This window comes from Anas platyrhynchos, chromosome 16 (genome assembly GCF_047663525.1).
Source record: "Anas platyrhynchos isolate ZD024472 breed Pekin duck chromosome 16, IASCAAS_PekinDuck_T2T, whole genome shotgun sequence".
Taxonomy (NCBI): Eukaryota; Metazoa; Chordata; class Aves; order Anseriformes; family Anatidae; genus Anas; species Anas platyrhynchos.
Window position 1 is genome coordinate 3,010,094 of NC_092602.1, and position 12,244 is coordinate 3,022,337.

A 12,244-nucleotide genomic window follows, 5' to 3' on the forward strand; every position below is an offset into this window, starting at 1 on the left:
ATACATTCCACCAGCGCCCCGCGCCACTCTGCGCATGCGCAGCCCCCTCCCGCTCTCAGCCGTCCCGGCGCCTTGGCTGAAGCGCGCGCGCGGCAGCGTCGGAAGTGACGTCATCGCCCCGGCCTGGCAACCGTTACCATGGTAACCGGGAGGCGCTGAGGGGAGGTGAAGGCCCAGGCGGCCCCGGCGCCTCAGGGCGCTGCACCCCGAGGGTCTCCGAGGGTCCCGGCCCTTCCCTCGGAGCCGTGGGGCTGCCAAAATCCTCGCTGAGGTGGTGCCTGGCCCCGCTGCCCCTGTCAGCCCTCCCCCGGTCCCGCCGAGGCCTCCTCACATCACCTCCGGCCCCGCCGCCGAGGCTCGGCCCGGCCGCCACCATGAGTGACCAAATGCAGTTCATTGTTGAGAAGCTCAATCAGGAGCCCTTCAGGAAGAGCTACAATCTGATCACGTTTGACTCCTTGGAGTCCGTGCAGCTCTTGCAGCTGCTCAGTGATGTGCTGGGGGAGATTGACCCGAAGGTAAGGGGGGCAATCGGAGCTGCTCAGGCCTGGGGAACTGCAAGCGTCACGGATGGGCTCGTCACAGAAACTGCGCTGAATGCTTTTATTTAGGTCTGGCTCCGTGTTCCTTGTGGCATGTTTGGTTTACCAAAATAGCTTGTATGAATCTTCCTGGAAATAAATGTGCCTGGCAAGAATCCTTTTTGTCTCTACATCAACGTGGTTTTGGCAAACAAGCAAATGGTTCTTGGGCCAGGGATACTGGACCCTTGCCCCCTAGAGTCTGATGACTATATTTTATCTTGGGAATCAGGACACAGATCTTACATTGCTTCAGACTGACAATGACTCCATTCTTAAGTCAAAAGTCAGGCTGTGTCTTGCGCACTTACACAGGGTAGTGACTGATCAAGAACTGAGCCTTGTGATTTCTCACTTGCGATAGATATCGAGTTGTTAACTGCCTCAGCCTCGAGGCTACCAAAGGTGTGTATGAGATCAGAGGGTTCATTCACGTACATGGGGTACAGATATATGTGCCCTGGTCTGGTAGGATCCCAGACTTCCTTGGTGGAAGCAGATGGTTTGTCTATATAGAAGCGGTCCTGTGAGCAGGGAGAACATATGCCTAGAATAAAATTACCTAAATACACATGTAGGAGAAAAATCTGTTAAAGAGAATCAGAGCTTGGTGATAAAAAAGAATGTTCTGTATGGAACATCTCACTTCATTGATGTATCATATGAAAAGTAGATGAAGTCAATTCTTTTAATGTTACCAGTTAATTAACATGATTTGAACAAATACTGTTTATTTGTTTATTTACAACTATGTAGCATATTGTTGACATCAGAGAGGAGCTGCCAGAGCAAACAGCTAAAAGAATGTTGACTCTCCTTAGTATCCTTAAATACAAACCTCCGGGAAGTGTATCAGACTTGTAAGTATCTTTTTGTCTATAAATTGCAGCAAAATGTGCTTTACATATTATGTGCAATGACCTGTAATTCAGTAGTTTTTAAAATTTTTGACCTTGACTATTCAAACGGGCACCTGTAGAGCTTCAAAGATTGTTCCTCGACTGTCCCCATGGCATATGGCTCCAGTGGTGGCAGGAGAAGGCTCCTGCAGGTGTAGGGCAGCCTCTGGGGCCCGGCTGCAGTGGCCGCCGTGCCCGGGACCTGCTGTGAGAGCTGCTATTGCGGAATCGGCCAGGAGAGGGTGCCGCCTGCCTGGCAGGGTCAGTCCTGCCCTGTCCCCTTTAGCCCAGCCGCACAAGGTTGCCTTGCGCCCTCCTGCTTCAGGTTGTAGCCCCAAAAACCTGTGATCTTCCCTCATTGAAGACTATACTCTTCCTGAAGAATATCCCTGGATAGGAAGAGGCGTTGGTGCAGGCTTTAGGCTTTTTATGTGATACAGGGTTTTTATTTGCCTCATGGTAGCAGAGTTAGGATCATGACCAGCAAACTGGCATCATGAGTGCTTTTTGTTTTAACACCATTAAGAAAACCATTAGGCAAGTGGAGAGAGGATGTCAAAACATTGCTAACTGTTCCCAGCCAGCATTCTTGAGTTTGAGATTTATCGGTACGTGATGTTTGCTTTTTCTTGTTTTTGTATAGGAGCGCGTTTCGCCAAGGGTTAGTTATGGGAAGCAAACCTGTAATTCACCCTGTCTTACATTGGCTTCTTCAGAGAACCAATGAACTCAAGAAAAGAGCTTATCTGGCACGTTTCTTAGTAAAATTGGAAGTGCCAGTGGAGTTCCTGCAGGATGACACTGTGGCGGACGTCAATAAACAGGTAGCAATTTTCATGAATGCCAATGTTTTCTTTACGTTAATTAATTGAAATGCCAGTAGGAGAAGGGATAAATGAATCAGGGAGTTACCGTTGAAGTAGATGTTCAAGTGACTTATGCTAACAGTTAAAAGCATGTTGGAATCAAGGGTGGGCGACAATTCATAAAGAAAAGTATATGCATTGACCTGCTTTCTTCCAGTAACCCTGAGATTGTATGGTAATAGGTAGCATTGAATTAAAAGGTTTTAAGTTAATTAAATACTATATGCTAAATAATTGCTAAGACAAAGACTTATTATTTTTTAAAAAACTTTTTTTTCATTTCTGTGATCTTTGATATGGATACTTTTAACTTTATAAATTACCGTTTCAAATCAGAAAACAGTATGACCAAAAGCCACTGCTTCCTAATTGTCAACTGATTGTATAATATTTAGCCCCTAATATTTATATTAGCATTACCCCACTTCTGCTTCAACCATTTTTTAATTTTTTTGTGTGTGAATAAATCTTTTTTTTTTTCTTGGGCTGACATTCCTACTCATGTTCCCACTTCTTTTGTGAGCATTAAATGTTGATTTTAGATAGCGAGTCTGGGTGGGTTTAAAATGCAAAGCTTAAAGTGAACCAATGTTATGTTTTTACATTTGTGTTATCTGAGGTACATATTTACTTAATTTTTATCCAGTTTTCTCTGCATTTTGTTAAATATAGTTGCTTGTAAAATCCCAGTGGTTTTTTAATGGTTGTAACAGGTAACTCCATTTATTAACTGTGCACCAGCAAAGCTGCGTAGCCTGACTTTTCCTTTTTTTGTTACCACTTCTACCATATCTGATTTATAACTTAGAATAACTAAGCGGAAGTAGCATGGAGAGAAAGGAATGCAGATTGTAAGTTTTTTCAGTATGTCACAGTCCCAATATATATAAATATCCAACTCCATTAATTCCATTACGTAAAATGTGTTCCTTTTTGGGATTACAGTAATGTAACCATCTTATTAAAATAATACCCTACTGATTTAATTCAGAACAGAAGCTGGGGTAATATAGTGCCTTTATGTAATTTAGCATAAGCATGCAAATAATTTAGATACTAATGAATTAAATAATTTTGCCTAGGTATTTAGATAGACAGGCACGGAATAGTGCATTTTAATAGAAACATTTAAAGTACGAGAATCTGGAAATCGTAGAACATGATCAAGTTTTATGGGTGTATAGAGTCAAACTCAATTATAATTTTGCAAATAATTTTAAAAAGATCCTCAGAATACCTACCACCTTCCCAGTTGTATTGTGATTTGGACATCGGATTGGCTGCAGTGTATAGTTGTAAAAACAAGCAAATCTAGGCATAAATCTAGTTGTCCAGTCTGAAATTAGTAGCTCCCAGGTGCCAGGAATCTTTTTTTCCATGGTTTAAACCTGAATGTTCTTTGGTCATTGAGTGTGTCACTTATTTCAGGTGTGCGTGGGCCAGCTGCAGAATGTTTTTTACTCAGTGAAAGTAAAAAAAAAAAACAAAAAAACAAAAAAACCCCCTTCCCTTTATTATGATTTGGCAAACTGTGCTGTGCCCTTGTTTGAATTTTGCCATTGGTCTTGAAATTTCATATCCCAATAAGGAAGAGGCTTGCTAAACTCACTTGTTGAAAAATAGCGAATCCACACAAAGGAGAGCTGATGGACATCAGCAATCACGAATACAGTTGCTCAGAGATTACTTGCTGTTTCATTATTAGCTGAACTACTTCTATGAAGCCTAAGTAACTGTAGGCTAGTTGCTTTTCTGCTAGTACCTTTTTTTTTTTTTTTTTAACTCATTATTCATCATCCAGCCTGTGTATACCTTCTTATCATAACTTATTTGTTTAACAAAGATCTTTCTATTATTTAATCTCTTTCTCAGTAGCTGTTTTATTGCCTTTTTTTTTCTTCTTTTTTTTTTTTTTTTTTTAATTAATTTCAGCTTGTCAGTGTGAGCCTGCTAGTGAAACAATCAGAAACAAATGAAGTATTTCTAGAGGCTGGTTGCTCAGGGTTTTATAGAATAGGATTGCTGCTTCACCACTCAGGGATATGTCATCTTTGTTTGAACTGGCCTTTGCTGTTGCTATTTTGTGTTCAACAGTCATATCAATTGCTCTTTCCAGGAAGTAAAAAATGACTTGATATTCTCTGTTTAGATTTCTCCATCTTACTGAATGGCTGTTTCTGTGGAGATTATTCTTCCCTATATCTCAGCTTGCCTTTCTCCAAGTTGAATCTAAATTTATTTCCTATCCATATTTCTAAACTCTTTCTGTCCCCTGTTATTTCTCTGCCCACACAGACTTTCACACTGCCTCTCAGTTGAAGATTACTGGTGGGCAACGTACTGGTGTGGAGCTAGCACACTGTCTACTTCTCTCTAGCTGTCGAACTACATATATCAATCTCTATAACATACTGAGGGCACGATTATGCAATATGTCAAAACTATTTCTCACATGTTAAGTCAGGTGTGCTCTTGGACTGCTTTGCTGGATAGAAGTTCAGTGCTCTATAAATTCAAGCCCTGTTGCTTAGCTCAAGCATCTTGTTAGACCCAGCTTGTCCTTTTTAGCCTGGTAATTTTAACACGTGTGATGTACACAGATTTGTAGTAAGAGAGAATAATTTGTTAATGTAGCTTTGTCCCTTTCAGCTAACATCTTATCCTCCTGTTTTGAAAATACAGTATGCATTGCAAGGGAAGAGGTGAAAACATCGAAGACGTTGTGAAACTTCTCAGTGTATCTTCAAATGGAAGATAATTCACTGACATTTTTTACTTTTGTTTTATAAGTTGATAAGCTTTAGTGGTGAAAAATCCCTTGAATTCTTGTCTTCACCTTATTTCTATTTCTGTATTTACTGTCTCAATAGTAATGCAGCATGTTGGTCTGAAAGCCCATAGCTCTAGAGCTCATTCTGCATATTTTTATCTCATTTTATAGTATGAAGAACTGATGGAAGCGTTTAAAAACCTACATAAGGAGTGTGAGCAGCTCAAAACATCTGGTTTTTCTACTGCAGAAATAAGAAGGGTAAAAATATGAAAAAATAGCACAACTTTTGAGATTTTTTTTTTGAATGTCAGTTTTATTTTTCTGGTTCTGTGGACTCACTGTGTGTAAGTTGTAGAGGTCGGAGCTAATAGGCACTGCAGTTGCTTTTTTGAAACTGTTCTCTGTTGGCAAACATGAGAAAGTCCTCTCTCATGCTTAGAACTGAGCTTTCTGAAGCAGATTGGGAAACAAGGCTGCCAAGACTGTGTTCAGCATGATTTTCAAATATTAGAACTCGTTATTTTTTGTGACCACAAACTGATATAAAACCTTTTCCTTTACTGATACAGGGTAATAATGTCAGAGGTTGTTGAATGAATTAAGGACTTAAGTCAACAAAATGGTGCTTCTGTGTGGCTAGGGTGTTAAGTAAAGATATTTGCCCCATTTCAGCAAAATATTTAAGCATGAATCCAGCTTTCCAGTAAGACACACACATAAGTTAAGCAAGTTTTGAGATAAGGACTAAATTGGAGAAGTTATTTCCTTTTCTCTCACAACTGTCAATCTGTGGAGTCCTGCTGTTGTAAGATAGGATTAAAGGAGGATAATAATTGGGTACATGTTTTAGAACAATTACGTGTTTCTTTTAACAAAATTTTAGTGGGAAAAGTGGAAGCAAACATCACTCCTATGCAATTTCATGCAAATTATCTGCCAGGAAGTGTAACCTTTAAGAACATGTGACCACATCAATTCTTGAATTCATGCTGAATTTTTCTTGTTTCTGTTTGTTTTTTATTTTAGAGAAATACACACATTTTTATTTTAAATGTTCACATTAGTACTCAAGGATGCAGATAAACTATTGTTAACATAAAGAGTATTGGAGCTGAGGAGGATGTAAGAGAGATGGAAGAGACTGGAATCCTGTGTGTTCTAATCATAGATTGATAAAATTATAACCAGTTCAATGTATTCAGAGAGGAATTATGATTTTCATGATTTTCATGTTGGTTTGTACAGTATTTAGTCTAATCCATATTATATAGTAAAATACATTAACATTTATTTATTTTTGCTGCCGTTTAGGATATCAGTGCAATGGAAGAGGAGAAAGATCAACTCATCAAAAGAGTAGAGCGTCTTAAGAAGAGGGTAATAAGAGAAGTAACGCTGTTACATTTCAGTGTCATAATCCTTGGCTTGCAACTCTGATTTTGGAATGCAAACAAGGATTAGGATAAACATACCATAAGTCTAGGAAGGAGTCAAATAACTAATTGACCCACAGGGAATCTCCCTAGGCGTTAGTCCAGAGCTTTTAAGAATCTTGAGTCCAGTACTTTGCTGTCATTTCTGAGTAGTAACATGTATGGAAAGGAAGTGCTAAGTGGGCTTGTGAGACATATGATCTCTTTTAATGTATTTCTCAACTATCTGACAGTAACATGCACTATTTATCCACTTGCTGTAGGTGGAGACAGTACAAAATCATCAACGAATGCTTGAAATAGCAAGACAGCTTCGCTTAGAAAAAGAGAGAGAAGAGTCTTTGGCTCAACAGAAACAAGAACAAAAAAATCAGGTATTGACATAAGAGAGTACCTATTAAAATAAATAATTGTTGACATCTGTTTGGGGGTCATGCATATAAAGAAGTAAATCAGAAATAAACAGAGTTTCTCCCAACATCAGAAAATTAAATCTCGTTTAAAATAGAAATAGCTGTGTACATTTTAAAGGAAGAGGCTTGACCCTACAAGTTTTGAACATCTCATTTAAGACTTTTGGCTGCCTCATCTGCCCCTGACATAATCATTTAGCAATCCCAGGAAATGTTCCATGACTTACTGTGGTAGTACCCAAAGAGAGGTCATTACATTTATGGTAGCGAGCAAATGTTTCCTTAGTTTGATTATATCTCTGTACACTTGCACTAAGATTTCAGTGGCTAAGTGACACAGCAAGTACCCAAACTTTTCGCTGTGGATCGGTGCAGAGGGAATAAATATTCAGGAGCAACCTTTGGGTTTTGGTCCTTAAGTCTGACAAAGATGATGCTGTAGGAAGCACTGGAAGCAGCTGGAATCTGACTATAGGGCAGGTTTTATTCCTAAGATATGTGGTGGAAACAAGATTCTTTAATATAAAGTCCAGCACCAGACTGTTGTATCATCTCACCAAATTCTGTTGATTTCAAATATAACATGAGCTTCCACACTGTATTAAAAGGAGAAAAACTCAGATTTCTAGTATTGCAGTCTATATCTGGATTTCAAATTAATGTGAATCAGGGTTTCAAGCTGTTGGGTCTTTGCTTGAGGGAGATCACAAGTAGAATGAAAGGGATGTCTATCTAATTCCACTTCTTTTTATGCCTTTCCCGAAATTGCAGAAATGCTATTCACTTGGATGTTGTTTGGCAACAAGCTTTGCAGTGTGTTCTCCACTTGGCTCAGCATTAGAATGGTGGATCGCTGTGACAACTCAGCTGCCTTGCATGCACTGCAGTAAAAGATAGCTAGAATCAGGACTGCAGTAGAAAACTGTCTTTTTTATTGTTGTTTTAATGTTCAAACCACTTGAAGGTTTGGTTAAAAAAAAAGTTGAATGATTTTCTGCCATAGAGAAAATATCACTTGGGAATACAATAACACTTTTCTTAATTAACACTACAGAATATCAAGTCAATCCAGGCCAATTGTTGAAAATTTCTTTTGGCATGTTCCCTTGCGAACCAGCTGCTTATAGCTACCATTTCTTTTTTGTATTTGGGATTCTTTTTGATACCTTTTTGTTTTCATTGCTTGGATATGCATTTCAAATGAATTAACTTATATGTGTCCAATTGTGTCTCAAAAGTTGTTCCATGCAGAGCAGAGACTGCAAAGAGCACAGCTCCAGCTGAAAGAGATGCATCACGCAGTAGTGGATTCAAAACCTGAAAGTAAGTGGTAATCTATAACGGCTGGGGGTTTATGCTTTTTCTCTGTTAGAAATGAAATCAAAACTGTATGACTGTCAATAATATGGTAGTGCCAAAAAGCCTATAGGAATACTGAGCTAACAGAAGAAATAACTTGTGTTCTGAAGTCACATGCTTGAGATACTAAGGCTGAATGTGCCTTGCCATAAAATGCCAGGTTTAGTGAAGTTTTATGTTTTTTGTGTTTGTAATTGAGCATCAGTGAAATACTGCTTCTTAAAATTTTTCTCAAGAGAGGCAGGAGACCTTTTCTCCATTAACACCAGCGACAGGACCCGCGGGAACGGGGTTAAGCTGAGGCAGGGGAAGTTTAGGCTTGACATCAGGAGGGGGTTCTTCACAGAGAGAGTGGTTGCACACTGGAACAGGCTCCCCAGGGAAGTGGTCACTGCACCAAGCCTGTCTGAATTTAAGAAGAGGTTGGACTGTGCACTTAGTCACATGGTCTGAACTTTTGGGTAGACCTGTGCGGTGCCAAGAGTTGGACTTGATGATCCTCAAGGGTCCCTTCCAACTCAGGATATTCTATGATTCTATGAAATACATTGAATACTATGTTTTAGTCAGTGTAGATTTGTGGGATTTTTTTAGTTTCATCCAATAAAACATTCACGTGAAGGGCTTTAAGGTCTGTTTCTTATTGTATTTTTTTATGGTATCAAAAATAAAGCCACTTTCTAATTAAGCTTTTATAGAGCATGGATTTTACACACACACGTGTATATACATACACACATACACCTATACGTAAGATTATATACACTAGATACTTGTATATTAATGCATAGACTTAATATAAATAAATATTTATAATATATAAAATACTTTGTTCTCGTGATGTCACTGTAGCTGATTTATTCGTATGTTGCTGCATTACATTAATTATGTCGAGGCTGCTTCTGCTCGTTTTCAGTGGTATCTCAGTCTGCAAATAAACTCAACAAAATAAATTATACTACTTGTAGAGTAAGTTAGTCCTCTATGATCATTTATAAAAATAGCAGGTGGGAAGGAATTGTGGTTAGTAGATTAAATGCATAATAACTATCTCCAAAGGCTACAGTTTTACAACATCTAAGCTGCTGATGGTGTAGTTACTTTGAAGGAAATGTAAGAAGGATTAGCCTGAGTCAATGTAGGGTTCAGTGTTTCTCATGCATGTGACCACAATAAGGTTATCAGTAACCCATCACAGGATTGATACAGGTTTTATGCGCCGTTTATACAGGCATTGAGGATCATTAATATAGAAAAATTCTACTGTATGGAAGATTGTATTGTGAAGGCATAAGACTCAGAATGGTTCTTTTCCCAGAACTTTTGCAGTTGCATTCGAAGTTGCTCTGGTAAAAAAAAGCCATAGAATGATTTTTGTTTTATCTACAAATTACTTCCCAAATGATAGCTATAGATTTAAATTTAGCAAAGTAAGTCATTGGCCTACTTTTTCAAGTACATTTAGTATTTCAGTTGCATCACAGAACAGCTTTGGCAGTTGTTTTGAGTTAGAGGATTTTTCTCAGTCAACAGCATGTTATGTTTTTATTAGTTCATAAATTTTATTTTTTTTTTAAAACAATGTTCATCAGCTGCTGAACCACAAATGGAACTAAAAGAGTATCTGAACTATCTTCTTTACTCTGAGGGACCTGCAAGTAATTTTGTAACCGTTCCATTTTTGCAGTAGCTACCAGAGAGTTTATACAGCAAAGCTGTGTCAACATTTCTATTTCAGTTCCAGGGGTATTTTTAAGGCCAGTGGAAACTTGATGGGTTCAGTTCACAGAAGCAAAGGTAACATAATAAAAAGTCAGTAAATATGTTGTTTAATCATTGAGATGAAAATAAAGTTTACTCATTTAATTCCCTTGTCTTGAGTCCTGCTTGCAGGGGAAAAAAAGTGTTTAGATGATCTGAAGATAAACTTGGAGTCATTACTTAAGAAAACTTCTTCTGAAATTTTGCCCAAACAAAGACTTCAGGACTTAGCCTTGTAATTGCTTTTCTCCATACTAGTTACAAAGACACTGCTTGTCGTAGCAATTACAGAATGCTTTTTTATTTATTTATTTTTAATAATTAAAATTAGGTGACCAAAGTGCATTGAGTAGGATAACATTTATTTTAAAAGCTTTGTTGGTCTACGGTTAGCACAATTTATTTTAATTAAAAATAAAATAAAATAAAATCCCTTTGGCTGAAGTTCTGTATCTCAGCTGCCTACTCATATCAGTATAGCTTGTATGCTGACAATTCAAAGGCTGTTTGGTAGTTGTGGATTTTCTGTGTAAATCAGATGCTTTCCCTTAAAATAATTGAGTTCCATTTTTAATACTTAGGTGTTTTTACTTCCAAATCAAGATAAAATTATAAAAGTTGTTGTGAATGAGTGGAAACTTTTATATATGTCTTACAGACACATGCTGCTTCAACTACTTCATCTTATAATTACTTTAGGATGGCACTTTTTAAAGAAATGTAAAGGAATTCTTTAAAGGATGCAACTAGCATGTATTTAAGAGTGGCGTTAATATGCAATTAGCATCAGTCTGCTTTAGCTGTACCAGGGAAGTATAATTTATGGTTGGTAGTTTACTTACTTTTAGAATCATAGTAAGTTATTTAGAAAACTTTGTACTGTTTCATGAAAAACAGTTGATCATTGTCAAATGTCTTTCAGACTAAAATTGATAACATTGGTTTCCATAGTGCACTCCTTCCTTGTTTATTAACTTCAGTACTACCCAGCATGTTGCTTAACTACAGAGTTAGTTCCTGCTGCTAGTACTGACATGAATTTCTGATTTTTTTAAAATTCATCTTTCTTTGTTCTGGATATGAATAGAATTTTTATTGATACTGATCACTAGTTTGAATAACCTAGCCCATGATTTCTCATCAAGGTTGCCATTTTTTTTTGCTTTGAAATCTCTGTTGGAACAAACACAAATTGTGAATGCCAAGAAGTGAACTGAATTACTGAAATTCTTGATCTCTGTCCATTTTACAGAACTTTATTGTTCATTTTATTAGCAGAAATATCGAGAAGTAGATGACTGGCTTGAAAATATTGATTAAAGAATGGGTTAAGAGGATTTTTGTTGATAAACAGTGAAATGTGTAATTTATACACTTAATTAAGTTGGTATGGAATAACATTTAGAGCAAAGAGAACATCAAAGATACCAGTTAAAGAGGAAATGTTTTATACAGATGTCTCTTTTATATCATTTGAAACATTTTATGAAAAATAGAAACTTAGGAGACTATTACTAATATTTTCTATTTGAATGGAAAGATTAACATTTTTATTTTCGTTAATTTTGAACCTTTTCATTTGGCCACAGAGCTATCTTTCCCTAAAATTCCAAGTTTAAATAACTTCCTTTCAAAACTACAGACCAGGTTACAATTTTGGCAAAGGAGAATGCTTAGGTGGAACTTGATAATAAAATTGCTTATAATGATCTATCGGAAATACAATCACTGTCAATTCATACAAGGTTAGGGGGAAACCACTTTTAAAGTGGTTTAAAAACCTAAAAACTCAGCACGACTTATGTTAAATGGATTAAAAGGAGTTTACTGGAGCTCCCAGGGTCAAAGAGGTGGTGCTATCCTTGCATTTAGTTGTAGAAGGAAATGTAACAGAAAAGTTGTTAGCTCTTTTTTTAACTCAGGTATTTCCATCACTGCAAAACCGCGTCTGTGGTTTAGAATTTGAGACGGTCGTTGAAAGTTAGATTTCAAAGAGACACAATAATATTATAACATGGAAAGCATGCCTTACAGTACAAGATTCAGGAAGCTGTTTAATTTTTGAAGGAGATATTGAAGAGATGATCTGTCATCATCTGTCATTATTTGTATGTCCCAGATCTCTTTTTAATATGGGGAAATGGGAAGTGATATCATTA

General features: G+C 37.5%; 1 protein-coding gene across 2 annotated transcripts in view; it reads left to right on the forward strand.

Annotated features, from left to right (window-relative positions):
* Positions 1-93: 93 nt before the first annotated feature.
* IFT81 (intraflagellar transport 81) overlaps positions 94-12,244 on the forward strand; it is a 42,833-nt gene continuing 30,682 nt past the window's right edge. The window contains exons 1-7 of one of the 2 annotated variants that reach the window (XM_072024607.1): positions 94-518; positions 1,338-1,441; positions 2,124-2,304; positions 5,288-5,377; positions 6,431-6,496; positions 6,816-6,926; positions 8,204-8,288. In XM_072024607.1, coding sequence (XP_071880708.1) covers positions 375-518; positions 1,338-1,441; positions 2,124-2,304; positions 5,288-5,377; positions 6,431-6,496; positions 6,816-6,926; positions 8,204-8,288 — 781 coding nt within the window. In that variant the 5' untranslated portion in view covers positions 94-374. The remainder of the gene's footprint in view (positions 519-1,337; positions 1,442-2,123; positions 2,305-5,287; positions 5,378-6,430; positions 6,497-6,815; positions 6,927-8,203; positions 8,289-12,244) is intronic. The other variant, XM_021277952.4, reaches the window with a different exon arrangement.